General features: G+C 48.4%; 1 protein-coding gene across 1 annotated transcript in view; it reads left to right on the top strand.

The window, feature by feature from the left end:
- The first annotated feature begins 2,275 nt into the window (after positions 1-2,275).
- The window catches only part of LOC128136266 (zinc finger protein 462-like), a 40,304-nt gene continuing 22,472 nt past the window's right edge, over positions 2,276-20,107 (top strand). The window contains exons 1-2 of the mRNA XM_052775518.1: positions 2,276-2,391; positions 13,905-14,096. Of these exons, the coding sequence (XP_052631478.1) occupies positions 2,286-2,391; positions 13,905-14,096 (298 nt within the window). The 5' untranslated portion in view covers positions 2,276-2,285. The remainder of the gene's footprint in view (positions 2,392-13,904; positions 14,097-20,107) is intronic.

The raw sequence follows: 20,107 nt of genomic DNA, 5'->3' as shown, positions 1-20,107 counted from the left end.
CCCTCAGGCAGTGCCATGCCAATCCTTGGCTTACCTACTGCAATCCTGTTGGTATCCCCTTCCCCCATCAATTCTAGTTAAAAGCCCTCTCAATTGGTCCTGCCAGCTTATGAGCAAAGAAGTGTTTCCCCCATCAGGACAGGTGGATTCTATCAGGCCCCAGCGTACCTTGTGTCTTGCAGATTCTTCCATGGTTATAACAAACAAAGTTCTGGTGGAGGCACTGGTCCTGGAGCCAGGTATTGATGTCTTGGGCACACCTGTTTCTTCCATTGACTCTCCCCATTACTGGGAGGATTGAGGAAAACACTGCGTGTGCTCTTGAATCTTTTAGCATTCTTCCCTGGGCCCTGAAACCTCTTTTATTTACATTGGCCTTATTGTTGTGATGTTATTAGTACCCACGTGAAAGAGCAGGAGTAGGTAATAGTCTGAAGGCTTTACTAAGCTTGTCAGTCATCTGGTTCCATCCCTGATTCGGGCCCCAGGGAGGCAGCAAACTTCCCTGAAAAGATGATCCAGTCTGCAAATGGGTGCCTCCATTCCACTCAGGAGAGAGTCACTGATGACCATAACTCGCTGTTGTTTCTTCTTGGCACTGGTCTTAATGCAGGTCTTGATGTCAGGGGTTGGTTGATCTGACCTTAATGAGAGTACTTGCACAGATTCCTCCTCTTCTAGCTCATCATGTCCTTCATCTAACATACCCAGAGCCTCATACCTATTTTGTAAAGGTAGCTGAGAGGGTAAGGAGGAGTTCCTCTTACAGCTCCATGCAGTAACTTGCTTGTAACATGGAAAGCTGCATCCTTCCTCAGGAGCTCTTTGAGTACAAGCTTCTAATGTGCCAGCGGTAGTTGTTCTAGTCAGTGCTGAGCTTGAGATATGCATTGTATACATCTTCGGTAATTGTTTTAGTTTTAGACCAGCTCATTTTCTATCATCTATTTAAAATGTGGGGGTTTTTAATGAAATACTGACCACAAATGTTCAGCCTCTCTTATTTAGGAGACATATTGGTACTCCAGAGAAATGGGGAAAAAATTATCTTACCACAGACTCCCTGTTAGATTTATGATAATATTATGTTTCTATGAAGTAGCCCTGAAATTGGATATATGGTCTGGTTTTTGGTTTTGCTATCATTAGATTTTTGAATACACAGACTTTGGTGTTAGCACTGGTAAACAAGGATTTTCTTGGCTCAGGCTCTGTCAGTGTGAGACTAAAGATCCTGTGAGACCCTCTGTAGTGTGAGGGGCTGGAGTAGACTCCATTTGATCTAGATCTTGATATTCAGTAGAAAAAAACAGGGCAATTTAGATCAATTAATAGGAAATAAAGCTAAAGTATGCATGGAACTATTAGGATGGTGGTTTGGTAGGATGATAAATAAATCAACCGTCTTCAAACTTGTCCATACCTTCTTGTTGTTTCACTGCTGCACATAAACAGGCTCAGACTACTCTTATATCACAAAGCTTTAATGTTCCCAAAGAAGAGGCTGTATTGGAAATGTCTCCATCCTGATCTGAAGCCATGGAGATGGGTGATGAATTCTCCCCCCTTCAATGTCAGGCTTTCTGTTGCTTTGATTTCCCCTGCAGAAAAATAGCATCTGGTCTTTTCTACCCCTTCTCCTGCTGTTGAGCTTCGTGCAGGGTCTCCCAGTCCATTACATCTGAAACTGCCACCTTTTACTCCTAAAAGGCATTGACTATAGACAGCTTGCTGGTATCTTCCCCCCAGAGTAGGCTGTGTAATCTGCTTTTGCTGTTGTAACCAAAGGAAGGTTTCTTTAGTAGAGCTAGAAAAATATTTTCCTTTCCTTAGGAGGACAAAAGGGGGCATATTTTCACAAAAACACTTCACAGAAAAATCCTTTACTAATATTTTTATTGTTCTGTTTGGGGTTTTTCTTGTTTGTTTTTGGTTTTTCCTCAAATAGCCTTTATCCTATAAGTGACTCTCTTGTTAGTCTGGATCAGGTATAATTTAATTAATAGTAATTTTGCCTGATTGAGTTTAAGTAAGTGGCTTGCATTCTGTGTGATAAAATTGGTCACAGATCTCTCTCTTCCTCAGATTAGATTCTGCCTTGTACTATAAGCAGACCTGTTGGATATAAAGAACCAGCAAGAGAAGGATAGCTGAGCCTGGCCTGCTCTTATTTAAAATTTATTTTTGTTACTAGGTTTTTGGCTTGCATCTGAAGGAATAGCTAAAATGATTTACTATTTTGTTTCCTTTTTTTTGTTTGTCTTTTGATCAGTCTGGATCGCCATATGCAGACTCATCATGGACACCATAAACCATTCCGTTGCAAGCTCTGTCCATTCAAGTCCTCTTACAATAGCCGCTTGAAAACCCATATACTCAAAGCTCATGCTGGTAAGTCAGTCAGTTCCTTGCTTGCGCTCTCCCTTGTCCTCTCTCGATCCTTCTCTTGCTGTCAGGCACATGTACTTGCTCTTGTGTGTTCCCTCTTGCTCAACCTCACACAGTCATGCTCATTCTCTCTCTCCCTTGTGGGTCACACGTGCTCTCCGCACTCTCTTGCATGGTCACAAGCTCTTCTTGTGCGGTTGTGCACTCTTCCTCTCTCACATGTGGTCATGTGCTCCCTCTCACTTTTGTGCGTCCTCTCTCAATCAACCATGTGCATGGTTGCACTTGCTCTCTTGCTTTCCCTCTCCCTCACATGCAGTCATACTCGCTCTCCCTCTCTACCTAGGTTGTGATCTTCCTCTCTCACATGTGGTCATGTGTGGTCTCTGTCTGCCATGTGTTATCCTTCTCTCTTGCTTGCTCACTCTTGTGATTGTGCTTGCGCTCCCTCTTCATGTGTGGCTGCGCTCTCATGAGCTGCTTCTTGCTTGCTTCCTCTTACTCTCCCTCACTTGGTCACAAATTCTTTATGTCTGTGGCTCCCTCTCTCACAGACATGTGCCTCTCGCAGACCATTGCATGCTCTCCCTCGCACACAGTCATGTTTGCTCTCCCTCTCTGGGTCACATTCTCCCTGTATCTCATGTGTGGCTGTGTATGCTCCCTTCCTCTCTCTCTGTCGCACTTGCTCAGGGGACATGCTTGTTCTCCCTCTCTGTTGCTCCCTCCTGCGCTCCCTTGCACCTGGTCACCTGCTCTACATCTCTCTCCAAGTAGGGCTAGGTTTCTCTTGCTTGTGGTTTCTCCCTCTCACGTGCTCTCTCTAGCGGTCATGTTTGCTGTTGCTAGCTTTCTCTTCCTCTCTTGGTCAAAGTCTTGTGCTCTCTTTCTCGGTCATGCACTGTTTCTTGCAGGCACATGCTCTCTATCAGTCACATCTTCCTCTCTCTGTCTCTGGCATGGTCATGCAGTCTTTCTCTCTTTGGAACACAGTGTCTCAGTCTGTGTTGGTCTCAGTCTGGGACTCTGTCGTGTGCACTGGCTCATTCTGTGTTGTATACACTGCATCGTGCTTTCTGGGTCATGCTCTCGTGCTTTCCCACTCTGGGTCACACACACTCTTGTTCTTTCTTTGGGTTGTGCACTCTTGCATGCATGCGCTCTCCCTCTCAGTGAGTTGCATCCTTGCTCCCTCTCTCTCTTCCCTGCCCCCTTCCCCCCACCCTGGGGCACGTGTGTTGCATGTGCTCTCTCTCCCTGGAGTGTGCACACATGCGTGCTCTCTCCCTGCATTGCATGCTCCTCTCTCGCTGCATTTTGCACACTCGCTCTCTCTCTCTGGGTCTTGCATTCTCTCTCTGGGTTGTGCTCTCTTGGTAATTCATGCTCTCTCTGGATTGTACATTTGCTCTGTGGGTTGCATGCTCTCACACACTCTCTCTGGGTCTTGTACTCTCTGCCTTGTGCGATTCTCTCTCGATCTGTCGCACATGCTCTCTCTGGGGTGTATGCTCTCTGTCTCTTGGTACACTCTTGGTTGTGCACTCTCTCTGCATTATGCGCTCCTTTGGCCCTGCTCCCTTTGGGCACACACTCTTGTCTCCTGGGGTTGTGTGTGCACTCTTGCGTGATCTCTCTGGGTTATGTGCTTGTTCTGTGGGCCATGTGAGTTCCCTCTGGCATGTGCACGTGCACTTGCTTTTGGCTGTGCATGTGCATTCTCACTCTGGGTCACGTGCTCTCTCTCTCTCCCCCCAGTCACACACATATGCTTGTGCATGTTCTCGGTCTAGGCTGCGATCTTTCTCTTGCTCTGGGTTGTGCGCACTCATGCTCACTCTCTCTGGGTGGCAGGTGCCTGCTTGGTCTATCTATCTGGATCATATGCACGCTCACTCATTTTGTCATGCATGCTTTTCTCAGTGTCATACTCTGGGGCACGCCTCCTCTTTTGCTCTCTGGGGCATGCATTCTGTCTTTATCTTTCTTTATCATAGAATCATAGAATGGTTTTGGTTGGAAGGGACCTTTCAAGGTCATCTAGTCCAACCACCCTGCAATGAGCAGGGACATCTTCAACTAGATCAGGTTGCTCAGAGCCCCATCCAGCCTGACCTTGAATGTTTCCAGGGATGGGGCATCTACCACCTCTCTGGGCAACCTGTTCCAGTGTTTCACCACCCTCATCGTAAAAAATTTCTTCCTTATATCTAGTCTAAATCTATCCTCTTTTAGTTTAAAACCATTACCCCTCGTCCTATCACAACAGGCCCTACTAAAAAGTTTGTCCCCATCTTTCTTATAAGCCCCCTTTAAGTATTGAAAGGCCACAACAAGGTCTCCCCGGATCCTTCTCTTCTCCAGGCTGAACAACCCCAACTCTCTCAGCCTTTCTTCATAGGAGAGGTGTTCCAGCCCTCTGATCATTTTTGTGGCCCTCCTCTGGACCCACTCCAACAGGTCCATGTCTTTCCTGTACTGAGGACTCCAGAGATTGATGCAGTATTCCAGGTGGGGTCTCACCAGAGCAGAGTAGAGAGGGAGAATCACGTCCCTCGATCTCCTAGCCACACTTGATGCAGCCCAGGATACGGTTGGCTTTCTGGGCTGTGAGCACACATTGCTGGCTCATGTCCAGCTTTTCATCCACCAGTATCCCTAAGTCCTTCTCCACAGGGCTGCTCTCAATCCACTCATTGCCCAGCCTGTATTTGTGCTTGGAATTGCCCTGACCCAGGTGCAGGACCTTGCACTTGGCCTTGTTGAACTTCATGAGGTTCACATGGGGCCCACCTCTCAAGCCTGTCAAGGTCCCTCTGGATGGCATCCTGTCCCTCAGGTGTGTCAACCACACCACTCAGTTTGGTGTCGTCAGCAAACTTGCTGAGGGTGCACTCGATCCCACTATGTCATCGATGAAGATATTAAACAGTACTGGTCCCAATACAGACCCCTGAGGGACACCACTTGTCGCTGATCTCCATCTGGAAATTGAGCTGTTGACCACTACCCTCTGGATGCGACCATCCAACCAGTTCCTCATCCACTGAACAGTCCATCCATCAAATCCATCTCTCTCCAATTTAGAGAGAAGGATATTGTGGGGAACCGTGTGAAAGGCCTTACAGAAGTCCAGCTAGATGACATCCGTATCTCTTCCCTTGTCCACTGATGTAGTCATTCCATCATAAAAGGCCACTAGGTTGGTCAGGCAAGACTTGCCCTTGGTGAAGCCATGCTGGCTGTCTCGAATCACCTCCCTGTCCTCCATGTGCCTTAGCATAGCTTCTAGGAGGAGCTAAGAGTGCACTTTTGCTCTCTGGGTCAGAAGCTTTGGGTTGCATGCACACACTCTTGCTCTCTAGGTCACATTCTTTGGGACTTGTGCGATCTCTTGCTCTTTGGGTCATGTACGCACTCTCTCTCTGTCTCTGGGCCACACATGCTCTCTCCCCCCGCCCTCCCGGTTATGCTCTCTTACTCTGGGTTAAGCGTTCTATTTGTATCTCTGGTTCAAGTGTGCTCTTTCTCTCCCTTCCTCCCTCTCCCTCACGGAGTTGTGCTCTCTTTCTCTCGGGGTCATGCGCTCTCCCTATGGGTCAGTGTCTCTGTCTCCCCCCGCCTCCCCTCCCCTGGTCATTCTCTTTCTCAGGGCAACACGCTCTCTCTCATTTTCTCTTTCTGGGTCACACCCCCCCCCCCCGTCACCCTTTTTCTGGGTCTCTCACCGTTTCTTTCTTTCTGGGTCTCTTTCCCCCTCCTCTCCCTCCCTCCCCCCCCATTGGGGTCACACTCTCTCTCCTTTTCTGGGTCACGTGACCTGTCTATTTTTCTCCTGGGGTCAACTTTTATCTGTATTTCTTTGTTGCTCCCCATCTCTCTCTCAGGGTATATATGTATATCTCTCCCCCCATTGGGTCGTCCTATCTTTCTCTGTAATTCTTGGCCAGTCTCTCCCTCTCTCTCCTCCTCCCCCCCGTTCTCATTTTTGGCACTCTTGCTCTATCCCCCCACGCCCACCCCTCCAGACTGTCTCTCTTTCCTTTTCTGGGTTGTGCTTGTTCATTCCCTCTCTGAGTTGCCCTCTATGGGTTGCTGCCACCTCCTCTGGGCTGTCCTCTTGCTCTTATTCTCCAGGCCAACTTCTCTCGCTTTCTCTAGACTGCCCCCTCTCTTTCTCGCTGGGTGTGTCGTGTGTCCCCCCCCCGTTGGTCATGCTCTCTCTGTCTTTGGTCAAACTAGCTGTTTCTCTGCATCTCTCCCTCCATCCTTCCCTCTCACTGGGTTACGTGCACTCTGTCTCTTTCTCTCAGTTATGCATTCCTTCTCTCTGGGTTCACACCCCCTCCCATGCCCCCCCCCCCGGGTTGTGTGTGTCATTTCCCCCCCCTTTTTCTCCTTGGGTCAACCTTTATCTGTATTTCCCTCTTAGTTGCCCCCCCCGGTATCTCTCTCTGGGTTGACTTCTGTCACACCCACTCTCTCTCCCTCTGGGTCGTCACCTCTCTCCCCCTTTGGTTCCCCACTGCCTTTTTGACTCACCTTCCCCCCCCATCAGTCTGTCTGTCTGTCTGTATCATATTCTTGGCCAACCTCTCTCTCACTCTCGATTCATCTATCTTTCTCTGCCTCTTGCTGTGATGGGTTGACCCTGGCTGGATGCCAGGTGCCCACCAAAGCCGTTCTATCACTCCCCCTCCTCAGCTGGACAGGGGAGAGAAAATATAACAAAGGGCTTGTGGGTTGAGATAAAAACAGGAGAGATCACTCACCAATTACCGTCACGGACAAAACAGACTCAGCTTGGGGAAAATTAACTCAATTTATTACCAATCAACCAGAGCAGGGTAATGAGAAATAAAACCAAATCTCAGAACACATTCCCTCCACCCCTCCCTTCTTCCCGGGCACAACTTCACTCCCGGATTCTCTACCAACCCCCCAGCGGCACGGGGAGACGGGGATGGGGTTTACGGTCAGTTCATCACACGTTATTTCTGCCGCTTCATCCTCCTCAGGGGGAGGACTCATCACACTCTTCCCCTGCTCCAGCGTGGGGTCCCACCCACGGGAGACAGTCCTCCACGAACTTCTCCAACGTGGGTCCTTCCCATGGGCTGCAGTTCTTCACAAACTGCTCCAGCATGGGTCCCTTCCACGGCGTGCAGTCCTTCAGGCACAGACTGCTCCAGTGTGGGTCCCCCACGGGGTCACAAGTCCTGCCAGAAAACCTGCTCCGTGGGCTCCTCTCTCCACAGATCCGCAGGTCCTGCCAGGAGCCTGCTCCAGCGCGGGGTTCCCATGGGGTCACAGCCCCCTTTGGGAACCCACCTGCTCCGGTGTGGGGTCCTCCCCGGGCTGCAGGTGGATATCTGCTCCACCGTGGACCTCCATGGACTGCAGGGGGACAGCCTGCCTCACCATGGTCTTCACCACGGGCTGCAGGGGAATCTCTGCTCCAGCACCTGGAGCATCTCCTCCCCTCCTTCTTCACTGACCTTGGTGTCCGCAGGGTTGTTTCTCTTACATGTTCTCACTCCTCTCTCTGGCTGCCGTTTTCGTCTGTCCCAACTTTTTTTCCTTCTTAAAAATGTTATCACAGAGGCGTTACCTTGGTCGGCGGTGGGTCCGTCTTAGAGCCGGCTGGTATGGGCTCTCTCGAACACAGGGGAAGCTTCCAGCAGCTTCTTACAGAAGCCACCCCTGTAACCCCCCCCGCTACCAAAACCTTGCCACACAAAGCCAATACACTTGCACACAGTTTGGGTGTCTCTCTCGCTCCATTGACACCCTCCCCGGGTACCACGTGCTCTCTCTGGGTCACCTTCTCTCACACCCGCACTCTGTCTTTCTCTCTCTCTGGGTCCATAACGCCTCCTCCCCCACCGCCCCCCTGACCTCACCCTCTCTCATTCACCCCCCCCCCATCTCTTTCTGTCTCTCTGCCACCCGCTCTCGCGCTCTCTCTCTGTCTCTTTCTGGGGCGCGCTCACTCACTCTCTATCTGTGGGTGGCCCTCTCTGCATCACTGCCACCCCCTTTGGGTTGCCCTCTCTTTCTCTCTGGGCCAACCTCTCTCAGGTTGTCTGGGTTCACCCCCCTCCCCCAGTCACACCTGCTCTTTCAGTGGGTTATGCTCAGTATCTCTATCTCTGAGCCATGCTCTCTGAGTCAGGCTTTCTCTCTCTGGGTCATGTAATCTCTCTCTCTTTTGCTGTGGATTGCACGCTCTCTGTCTTTGGGTTGCTGTCTCCCCTCTTGCTCTCTCCCTATGGGTCATCCACCCTCTCTGTGGGTAACCCTCTCCCTCCTGTCAACCTGTCTCTCTGTCTGGGTTGACCTCTATCTTTCTTTCTGGTTGCCTGCCTTTCTCTCTCTCTCTGGTTTGCCCTCTCCCTCTTTCTGGGATGCCCTCTTTCTCTCATTCTGGATCATCCTCTCTGTTCCCCCCCCCCCCCCCAGGTTAATCTCTCTCTGTCTCTTTTTCTCCTTGGGTTGACCTTTATCTGTATTTACTTCTTGGTCACTCCCCCACCCCTCTCCCTTCCCCCCCCCCCTCCTCTCTGAGTATCTCTCTCTTTCTGGGTTGACTTCTATCATGCCCACTGTGTCTCCCCCCCCCGTCTCTCTGTGGGTCTCTTGCTTCCTCTCTCTGTGGCTTGCCACATCACCACCCCTGTGTCGTGTGCAATCTCCCTCACTTTGGTTCACTCCCCCCCCACCTCTCCCCCCCCCGGTCCTGCAAGCTCTCTTTTCCTCTGGATCTCTCCCCCCCCCCCCTTGTGGGTTGCTCTCTCTCTCTTATTCTGGGTTGAGCTGCCCCTCTCTCTTTCTGAGTCATGCACACTCATTCTCTCTTTGAGTCACCCCCCTATGTATGGGTGGTCGCCTGCTCCAGGCAGCGGGTTCCACCCCACCTTGCTAGATCACTTTCTCTTTCTGGGCTACGCTTGCTCTCTCACTGGGCCATCCTCGCCATCACTCTGTCTCTGGGTCAAGCTCTCTTTCTCTCTTAGTCATGTGTGTTCTCCTTCTCTAGTTCACACTGTCTCTCTCTCTGTGGGTCATGCTCTCTCTCAGTCACACTAGTGCTCTCTGAGTGTATCGTCGCCCTCCCCCGGCCCCTGACTCACACGCTCTTTCTCTGTAGGCCATTCTCTCTCTGTTGGCCACACACACTCTCTCTCTGGGTCACGTCCTGCCCCCCCCCCCCCGGTCATGCTGTCTTCCCCCCTCTAGGTCAGGCCCCCCCCCCATGTTCTCTCTGTCTCAGTCTCTGTGGGTAACGCTCTTGTTCAAATTCTCTGTCTCTGGGTCACTTTCTCTCTGGGTCATGCTCTATGTCTTCCTGGGTCACACACACTGTCTCTTTCTCTCGGTCTCACTCTCTCTGGGTTTCTCTCTGTCTCAGACTCTTTCTGGGTCTCTGTCTCTGGGTTGCACTCTATCTGATTCACGCTATATCTCTCTCTGGGCCATGCTTATGTTCTCTCTGGGTCATGCTTGCTCTCTTTCTCTCTTGGTCACACTCACTTTCTCTGTCTGTGTCACACTGTCTCTTGGGGACACACACTCTCTCTCTCTTTGGGTCACGTGTTTTATCTGCCTCTTTGGATCACATGTTCTTTCTTTCTCCCTCTCTGGGTGTCTCTCTCTCTCTCTGGCTTGTGCATGCTCTCTTTCCCTGGGTCACGCGTGGTCTTTCTGGGTCAGTCACATGCTTCTTCGTGGTTTCTTTGTCGTGCACCCTTTCAGAGCATGTGCTCTCTATCTGTGTCACACATACATACACTCTGCATTGGGCTCATGCTGTGTCTTGGCCAGATGCTTGCTTGCTCTCTGAGTTCAGAACACTCTCTCCCCCTCTTTGTAGCACTCTCTCTGGGTCTCATACCCATACATTTGTTTAAAGTGCCTTGGCGGTTGTAAAAATCCAAGTGTCTTTCACTTAGTCTCCTCATGTCCATTATCTTTTGGGGAGTGGTCAAACTCCATTTATTATAAAATGCATTCTTGCATAATAGCTCGAACTGTTAAGGGATGTTAGGAGCAGCTGCCTCCTCCAGCAGTTCCAGCCTAGGACTTCCTCCTGCCAGGCCACTGGGACCTGTGGCTAGTCCAGCTTGAAGTTTGCTAGTGAATACACCCCCCACCCCCCCCATGCACACTCAGTTTGGGGAAGCCTGGCACCAGGCACATGGGCTGTGACCCACGGTCCTGCTCCAGCCACTGGCACAGAGCTTCTCACTTGCCTCACTCAAACCAGTCCCTCCCAGTAGCTGGTTGTTGAGACACACACTGTTCCTGCCCCAGTAGCTGGAAGTTAAAGACCCCCACTCGTGACAGTATATGACACCACAGGCCAGGGACACCTACACCCCCTGTCTGACTCCAGTAGCTGGCACCAGATTCCACTCACACATCTCACCAGTAGCTGGCATTTAGTCCTTGCAGCACACATACGCACAGGATAGAGTGAGATTACGCAGAGAGATAGTTAAGAAAAGATTTAAGAAGATAGAAGGAGACAGGACAGACTGTGGTTATCAGGCACAGGGCTTAGTCAGGCAAGCATACTGACTGGCCCCGTTTTACATGCGACTGGTCCCTTTTATACCCCTTTCTGTCTGCCACCCTTTTTGTTCCTCCCTGCTCCCCCTTCCCCCTGTACGTCACCTCATGAGTTTGTATAGTTCTATGGATTCCTGCACCCCTCCCAGTCCAGTATCCAGGATCCCCCCTGGTTTGCAGTCTTTTCAGTTGCAAAGTCCAGGTTGATCTTCCCGGAAGTGGAGCCTGTGGTTTCTTGGTAGCCCATCAATTAGTGTGACTGGTGAGGTTTGTTTCTTGTCATTGTCTCCATGTTTGTTCTGTCAGGTCTGTTTCTGTATATTTTTGTTTCTGGTTTCCCCCTTTTTCCCTTGGTTTCCCAAGTGACAAGGTCCCTGATCAGATAACCTTGCTGGAATAAACATTCTCACACTCTTACGCATCCTCATCAATTAGTGTGACAAGGTATGGTTCTCATTACTGACTCCCTTATAATTTGTCGGCCAGTTTTGTGTCCCTGAATGTTCTTGTTTATGGCTTCCTCCTTTTCTTATTATCCTTTTTTGTGTTGAAGAAGGCCCTTGACCAGATACCCTTAAAGGAACAGACACTTTCCTTCCACATACCCTTACAAGAACCATTTGGTTCTTGTACGCACCTAGCATTTGTTCTCATTCAGTATGTGCTGCTTCTTTTGGCATAGAGCAGAACTGTATGTAGTATCTCTGAATGTGCTGTAATTTGTTTTCACTTTGAATCAGACTGTAACCTAGAGTTTTTGCCCAGAGTCTAAATCATCTGGGACACGATGCTTTGGATACATCTCAGGTGTTGAGACAGTCCCATGGAAAAATTATGAAGATACACTTATTTATATATTTCAAAATAATAATTATGAGATGCAAAACTAGCAGTAGAAAATTTCCTAACTTTTCTGTGGAGTCACACTAATGAAAACTATAGTTTTGCCTCTGAAACCAAACACATTTTCACATAGTGCCATCCACCTGAACTGTTATATATAAATAGGGAATATAGTTACTAGCTGTCTTCTAATTTCTTAATTTGTAGTAGTCTTCAATTTTCTTTAATTTCTTATTGTGATTTTATGTTAAAAGTCAACTGGTGCCTGCCAGGAATTGCTTATATTTAGCAAATTGTGGGGGTTTATATCTTTTTGTCTTTAGTTCATCCTTTCGCATTGTCGTGGTTTAACCCCAGCCAGCAACTAAGCACCATGCAGCCCGCTTGCTCACTCCTCCCCCCCCCCAGTGGGATGGGGAGGAGAATCGGAAAAAAAAAGTAAAACTCGTGGGTTGAGATAAGAACAGTTTAATAATTGAAATAAAATAAAATATAATAATAATAATAGTAGTAATAATAATAATTGTAATGAAAAGGAAGATAACAAAAAGAGAGAGAAATAAAACCCAAGAAAAACAAGTGGTGCACAATGCAATTGCTCACCACCTGCTGACCAATGCCCAGCCAGTCCCCAAGCAGCGATCAGCACCTCCCAGCCAACTCCCCCCAGTTTATATACTGATCATGACATCCTATGGTATGGAATATCCCTTTGGCTAGTTTGGGTCAGCTGTCCTGACCATGCTCCCTCCCAGCTTCTTGTGCACCTCCTCGATGGCAGAGCATGGGAAACTGAAAAATCCTTGACTTAGGATAAGCACTACTTAGCAACAACTAAAACATCAGTGTGTTATCAACATTATTCTCATGTGATTAGCATAGGAGTTTTGTGGTGTGTGTGGGGGGGGTATTTTAATGTAGAATGATTGCTAATCTCTGTATGTGCTTGTTATGACTGGCTATGATACTTTTTTTTCCTCTTGTCTTTTTGTTCACTTATTTCTGATGTTTGAAAACATTCTGTTCTAGAACCTTGTTTGTTAAATTTGTTGAGAAATGGAAAACATTTTTCTGCCTCTTTCATAACCAGAGCTCTTATCCTTCCATTAATGCTCATGAATATTTCACTCTTGTATTAGTTTTGTCATTTTATGTACAACTTGCATGTAGTCAGTGTAGCCCTTTAACCTGGAAGCAGCACTTCCAGAACAATTACTTGCCACACATATAACATCACATCACTTACTTACACTGGACATTTCACTTTTTCTTTCAGGTGCCTTCATGCTTAATACAGAATGAGTCATCTTAGGAATTTGTTTCCTATTGTATTCTGTCTTTATGACTTGGAATGTATTTGGAACCAAATTCACTACTGTTCATTATTTCTCTTCTTTCACTTCTTTTAAAATTTTTCCATAATATGCTTTCCCATAGCCCTATAAATATGTACTGCTCTTGGTATTGCCACGTCCACTTCTTGTAGTAAACCAACCTTGACTTGGTTACTAGTTCTGTGGAGCTCATTCCTGCCTGGAGGCAGGTTTCATATAGGGAAAATGGGATCCTCCTCAAATTAAGTGCAGGGGGGGCAGTGGGCGGTTTGTTTGGTTTTTTTTTATTTTGGGTTAGGTTTTTTTTAAGAACCTTAGTTAACATTTTGTAGTCTCCTTCTGGTTTCTTTAATAATGATTCTGGGTGTGGCGCATGGAAAAACATGGAGGACTTCACCCTTGCTTTCCTCCCAAAGAAATTTGGAAATGCTCTAGTCAAGCAGCTCTATTTTCATCCAAGATTCTGTTTTCTTCTTATACCATGCAACACAGGCATGCTAAGAGTCTGGTCTTTGTTTTCTGTCATCAGTCATTTAACAAGGATCTAGAGTTGTCAGAAAAAAAAACTTTGGTCCCAAAGCGGGTATCTGTACCTGCAGACTCCAGACTGTTTAAACAGGAAGATGCACATAGTTTGTTCTCTTTGGAATAAGTCTCACACCGAAGGAGGCCATAGGAATTTTACTGCTGAGTTCAGCAGGAAAAGAATGGGGATCCTATTTTGTTTCTTTTGTGAGCTGATGACTTGCCTGTATTTTGCTCACCCAGGTGAACATGCCTACAAATGTTCTTCCTGCACATTTTCCACCATGACAATCAGCCAGCTGAAAGAGCATTCCTTGAGAGTGCATGGGAAAGCACTGACACTACCAAGACCCCGTGTTGTCAGCCTCTCAGCCTCACTTGGCTACCACACCTCCAAGAAACACACTTCTGCTGAAGAGGTGGAGGACTCTAATGGTAAGAGGTGCCTCAGAGCAAGAATTTAATTGTCTAAAATACTATTTAATATTTTTATTTAAAAAAAATAATTAAGGCAGCAACTAAGAAAAATCCAAAGTTGCATGAAAAGCAAGAATAAAGGTGGTGTTCTAGTACTTGACCTGCAGTTGAATATCACCATTTTATTCTTTACTAAATTATACTGCCAATGGTTGGCCTTTGGAATAAGTCAAGCTGACCTTACTTTTCAACAAAGATTTACAGCATAGGAAATTTTCAGTGGCAGATCTTCCATTAAAAGTCAGTGGAAAAGAGAGCATCTAATTCCATTTGCATTTCTGAAAAACACCCCTTTATCTTGTTAGCAGAGCAGTTTAGTGAAGCCACTAAAGATTAAACGTAAAATGTAGAGGGAATAGCTAGGCAACTTTCTATTTTATGCTTTTTATGGAAATGGGTGTGTACACAGATCCTGATGTTTGAAATACGGACAGATGGCTTATTTTTAAGTTTTGCCTTGTATTTAGGCTACGGAGTTTTATTGCTTGTGCAACAAACGATGAGAATACAGGATTGAAACTTGACCGATAGAAACTGGTCATCCAGTTACATACGTGGCAGCAGACTCTTAGCATGCAATGTTCATACTTTAAATGGATGACAGTGAATACAGATACTGCAAATGCCAAGAGAAGGGGAACATACTGCAGTCCACATGGATCATCTGTGTTGTGAGGAAAAGCAGCAGTGGACAAAGCAGGCTGTAGGAAAGAATGCCATACTGGCCTGGAGTTGCTGTTACAAAGGAAGCAAATGGCAGAACAGCTTTGGCTTTGAAAAAGAGTATTATGCTCAGCATAAAAGTAACTATATTTGGGGCAAATTAGCTGAAGAATTGTAGGAAAATGTATTGGGATTACGTGGCAAGGTTTTGGTAGAGGGATGCTGCAGGAGTAGTGTCTGTGAGAAGAAACCAGGGGCTGACCCTGTGCCAGACAGAGCCAGTTCCAGCTGGCTTCAAAACAGACCCAAAGCTGAGCCCATCAGCGACACTGGTGGTGCCTCTGTGATAACATATTTAAGAAAAGGTAAAAAACACTGTGCAGCAGCTGTGAGAGAGAGAAGTGTGAAAAATGTGAGAGAAACAACCCTGCAGACACCAAAGTCAGTGAAGAAGGAGAGGGAGGAGGTGCTCCAGGCACCAGAGCAGAGATTCCCCTGCAGCCCATGGTGAAGACCATGGTGAAGCAGGATGCCCCCCTGCAGCACATGGAGGTCCAAGGTGGAGCAGATATCCAACCTGCAGCCCGTGGAGAGGACCACACTGCAGCAGGTGAATATGCCCTGAAGGAAGCCAACTGAAGTGCATCTACACCAATGCACGCAGCATGGGCAACAAAAAGGAGGAGTTGGAAGCCATTGTGCAGCTGGAAAACCATGATATATTTGCAACCATGGAAATGTGGTGGGATGACTCACACATCTGGAGTGCTGCAAGGAATGGCTATAAACTCTTCAGAAGGGATAGGCAAGGAAGGAGAGGCGGTGGGATAGCCCCTGTATGTTGGGGAGTGTTTTGACTGTCTAGAGCTTGATGATGGTGATGAAAGGGTCGAGTGTTTATGGGTAAGAATCAGGGGGAAGGCCAACAAGGCCAATATCATGGTGAGAGTCTGTTATAGACCACCCAACCAGGATGAAGAGGCAGATGAAATATTCTATAAACAGCTGGGAGAAGTCTCACAATCGCTAGCCCTTGTTCTCATGGGGGACTTCAACTTAGATGTCTGCTGGAAATACAATACAGCAGAGAGGAAACAGTCTAGAAGGTTCCTGGAGTGTGTGGAAGATAACTTCCTGACACAGTTGGTGAGTGAGCCAACTAGGGAAGGCACAACACTGGACCTGTTGTTTGCGAACAGAGAAGGACTTGTGGGTGATGTGCTGGTTGGAGGCCGTCTTGGGGACAGCGATCATGAAATGATAGTGGTTTTGATTCTCGGAGAAGTAAGGAGGGGGGTTAGCAGAACTGCTACCTTGGACTTCTGGAGGGCAGACTTTGGCCTGTTTAGGGGCCTGGTTGACAGAGTCCCTTGGGAGGCAGTCCTGAAGGGCAAAGGAGTCCAGGAAGGCTGGACATTCTTCAGGAAGGAAATCTGAAAAAGCACAGGAGCAGGCCATCCCCATGTGATGAAAGATGAGCCGGCAGGGAAGAAGACCAGCCTGGCTGAACAGAGAGCTTTGGCTGGAACTCAGGAAAAAAAAGAGAGTTTATGACCTTTGGAAGAAGAGGCAGTCCACTCCGTAGGACTACAAGGATGTTGTGAGGTTAAGCAGGGAGAAAATTAGAAGGGCCAAAGCCCGACTAGCACTTAATCTGCCTACTGTGGTAAAGGACAATAAAAAATGTTTCTGTAACTACATTAGCAACAAAAGGAGGGCTAAGGAGAACCTCCATCCTTTATTGGATGCGGGGGGGGGAAAACATAGTGATAAAGGATGGGGAAAAGGCTGAGGTACTTAATGCCTTCTTTGCCTCAGTCTTTCATAGTAAGACCAGCTGTTCTCAGGGTACCCAGTCCCCTGAGCTGGAAGACAGGGATGGGGAGCAGAATGAAGCCCCCATAACCCAAGGGGAAATGGTTAGTGACCTGATACACCACTTAGACACACACAAGTCTATGGGGCCAGATGGGATCCACCTGAGGGTACTGAGGGAGCTGGTGTAAGAGCTCACCAAGGCACTTTCCATCATTTATCAGCAGCCCTGGCTAACCAGGGAGGTCTCAGTTGACTGGAGGTTAGCAAATGTGACGCTCATCTACAAGAAGGGCTGGAAGGAGGATCTGGGGAACTACAGGCCTGTCAGTTTGACCTTGGTGCCGGGGAAGGTTATGGAGCAGATCATCTTGAGCATCATCACATGGCATGTACAGGATAACCAGGCTATCAGGCCCAGTCAGCATGGGTTTATGAAAGGCAGGGCCTGCTTGACTAACCTGATCTCCTTCTATGCCAAGGTGGTCTGCTTAGTGGATGAGGGAAAGGCTTTGGATTTTGTTTCCCTGGACTTCAGTAAAACCTTTGACACCATTTCCTAAAGCATGGTCCTGGACAAACTGGCTGCTCATGGCTTGGATGGACATACGCTTCGCTGGGTAAAAAACTGGCTGGATGGGCAGGCCCAAAGAGTGGTGGTGAATGGAGTTAATTCCAGTTGCCGGCCGGTCACAAGTGGTGTTCCCCAGGGCTCAGTATTGGGGCCAGTTCTGTTTAGTATCTTTATCAATGATCTGGATGAGGGGATCAAGTGCACCCTCAGTAAGTTTTCAGATAACACCAAGTTCGGTGGGAGTGTTCATAGAATCATAGAACGATTTGGGTTGGAAGGGACCTTAAAGATCATCTAGCTCCCATCCATCTCTAATGGGCAGGGACAGCTTCCACTAGACCAGGTTGCTCAAAGCCCCATCCAACCTGGCCTTGAACACTTCCGGGGCGGGGGCATCCACAACCTCTCTGGTCAACCTGTTCTAGTGCCTCACTACCCTCACAGTGAAGAACGTTTTCCTTACATCTAATGTAAATCTACCCTCTTTCAGTTTAAAATTGTTACCCTCTCATCCTATCACTACACTCCCTTGTAAGAAGTCCTTCTCCAGCTTTCTCGTACGCCCCCTTTAGGTACTGGAAGGCTGCTATAAGGTCTCCCCAGAGCCTTCTCTTCTCCAGGTTGAACAACCCCAACTCTCTCAGCCTGTTTTCATAGGGGAGGTGCTCCAGCCCCCTGATCATCTTCGTAGCCCTCCTCTGGACCCACTCCTACAGGTCCACATCCTTCTTATGTTGAGGGCCCCAGAGCTGAATGCAGTACTCCAGGTGGTGTCTCACGAGAACAGAGTAGAGGGGGAGAATCACCTTCCTCGACCTGCTGGTCACACTGCTTTTGATGCAGCCCAGGATGTGATTGGCTTTCTGGGCTGCAAGCATACATTGCTAGGTCATGTTCAGCTTCTTGTCAATCAACACATCCAAGTCCTTCTCCTCGGGGCTGCTTTCAATCCATTCTCTGCCCAGCCTGTATTTGTGCTTGGGATTGCCCCGACCCATGTGCAGGACCTTGCACTTGGCCTTGTTGAACTTCATGAGGTTCACACGGGCCCACCTCTCAAGCCTGTCAAGGTCCCTCTGGATAGCATCCCTTCCCTCCAGCATGTTGACTGCACCACACAGCTTGGTGTCGTCAGCAAACTTGTGGAGGGTGCACTCAATCCCACTGTCCATGTTGCCGACAAAGATGTTAAACAGCGCCAGTCCCAATACTGACCCCTGGGGAAAGGCCACTCATCACTGGTCTCCACTTGGACATCGAGCCATTGACCACAACTCTTTGAGTGCAACCATCCAGCCACTTATCCACCAATTGGTCCATCTGTCAAATCCATGTCTCTCCAATTTAGAGAAAAGGATGTCATGCGGGAAAGTGTCAAATGCTTTGCACGAGCCCAGGTAGATGACGTCCGTTGCTCTTCCCTTGTCCACCAATGGTGTTACCCCATTGTAGGCCACCAAATTTGTTCAGGCACGATTTGCCCTTAGTGAAGCCATGTTGGTTGTCACCAATCACCTTATTTTCCATGTGCCTTAGCGTAATTTCCAGGAGGATCTGCTCCATGATCTTGCCGGGCACAGAGGTGAGACTGACTGGCCTGTAGTTCCCCAGGTCTTCCTTTTTTCCCTTTTTAAAAATGGGGGTTACGTTTCCCCTTTTCCAGTCAGTGGGAACTGCCCCGGACTGCCATGACTTCTCAAATATGATGCATAGTGGCTTAGCCACTTCATCCGCCAGTTCCCTCAGGACCCGCGGATGCATCTCATCAGGTCCCATGGACTTGTGCACCTTCAGGTTCCTTAGATGGTCTCGAACCTGATCTTCTCCTACGGTGGGCGGTTCTTCATTCTCCCAGTCCCTGCCTTTGCCTTCTGCGACTTGGGCAGTGAGGCTGGAGCACTTGCCGGCGAAGACCGAGGCAAAAAAGTCATTGAGTACCTCAGCCTTCTCCATGTCCCGGGTAACCAGGTCTCCCATTTCCTTCCGGAGAGGGCCCACATTTTCCCTAGTCTTCCTTTTATCACCGACGTACCTATAGAAGCTTTTCTTTTTGCCCTTGATGTCCCTGGCCAGATTTAATTCTATCAGGGCTTTAGCTTTCCTAACCTGATCCCTGGCTTCTCGGACAATTTCTCTGTATTCCTCCCAGGCTGCCTGTATTTGCTTCCACCCTCTGTAGGCTTCCTTTTTGTGTTTGAGTTTGTCCAGGAGCTGCTTGTTCATCCACGCAGGCCTCCTGGCATTTTTGCCTGACTTCCTCTTTGTTGGGATGCATCACTCCTGAGCTTGGAGGAGGTGATCCTTGAATATTAACCAGCTTTCTTGGGCCCCTCTTCCCTCCAGGGCTTTATCCCATGGTACTCTACCAAGCAGATCCCTGAAGAGGCCAAAGTCTGCTCTCCTGAAGTCCAGGGTAGCGAGCTTGCTGTGTGTGCCCTCCTCGCTGCCCTAAGGATCTTGAACTCCACCATTTCATGGTCACTGCAGCCAAGGCTGCCCTTGAGCTTCACGTTCCCCACCAGCCCCTCCTTGGTGGTGAGATCAAGGTCCAGCACAGCACTTCTCCTCGTTGGCTCCTCTATCACTTGGAGAAGGATCCAGCCTGTCCAGATCCCTCTGTAGAGCCTCCCTACCCTCAAGCAGATCAACCCTCCCTCCCAACTTGGTGTTATCTGAAAACTTACTGAGGGTGCACTCGATCCCCTCATCCAGATCATTGATAAAGATACTAAACAGAACTGGCCCCAGAACTGAGCCCTGGGGAACACCACTTGTGACTGGCCGGCAACTGGAATTAACTCCATTCACCACCACTCTTTGGGCCTGCCCATCCAGCCAGATTTTACCCAGCGAAGAGTACTCCCATCCAAGCCATGAGCAGCCAGTTTGTCCAGGACCATGCTTTAGGAAATGGTGT

Source organism: Harpia harpyja, chromosome W, assembly GCF_026419915.1.
Source record: "Harpia harpyja isolate bHarHar1 chromosome W, bHarHar1 primary haplotype, whole genome shotgun sequence".
NCBI classification, from domain to species: domain Eukaryota; kingdom Metazoa; phylum Chordata; class Aves; order Accipitriformes; family Accipitridae; genus Harpia; species Harpia harpyja.
The sequence above is the reverse complement of the archived record's forward strand: the minus strand, read 5'-3'. Positions and strand labels throughout refer to the sequence as shown.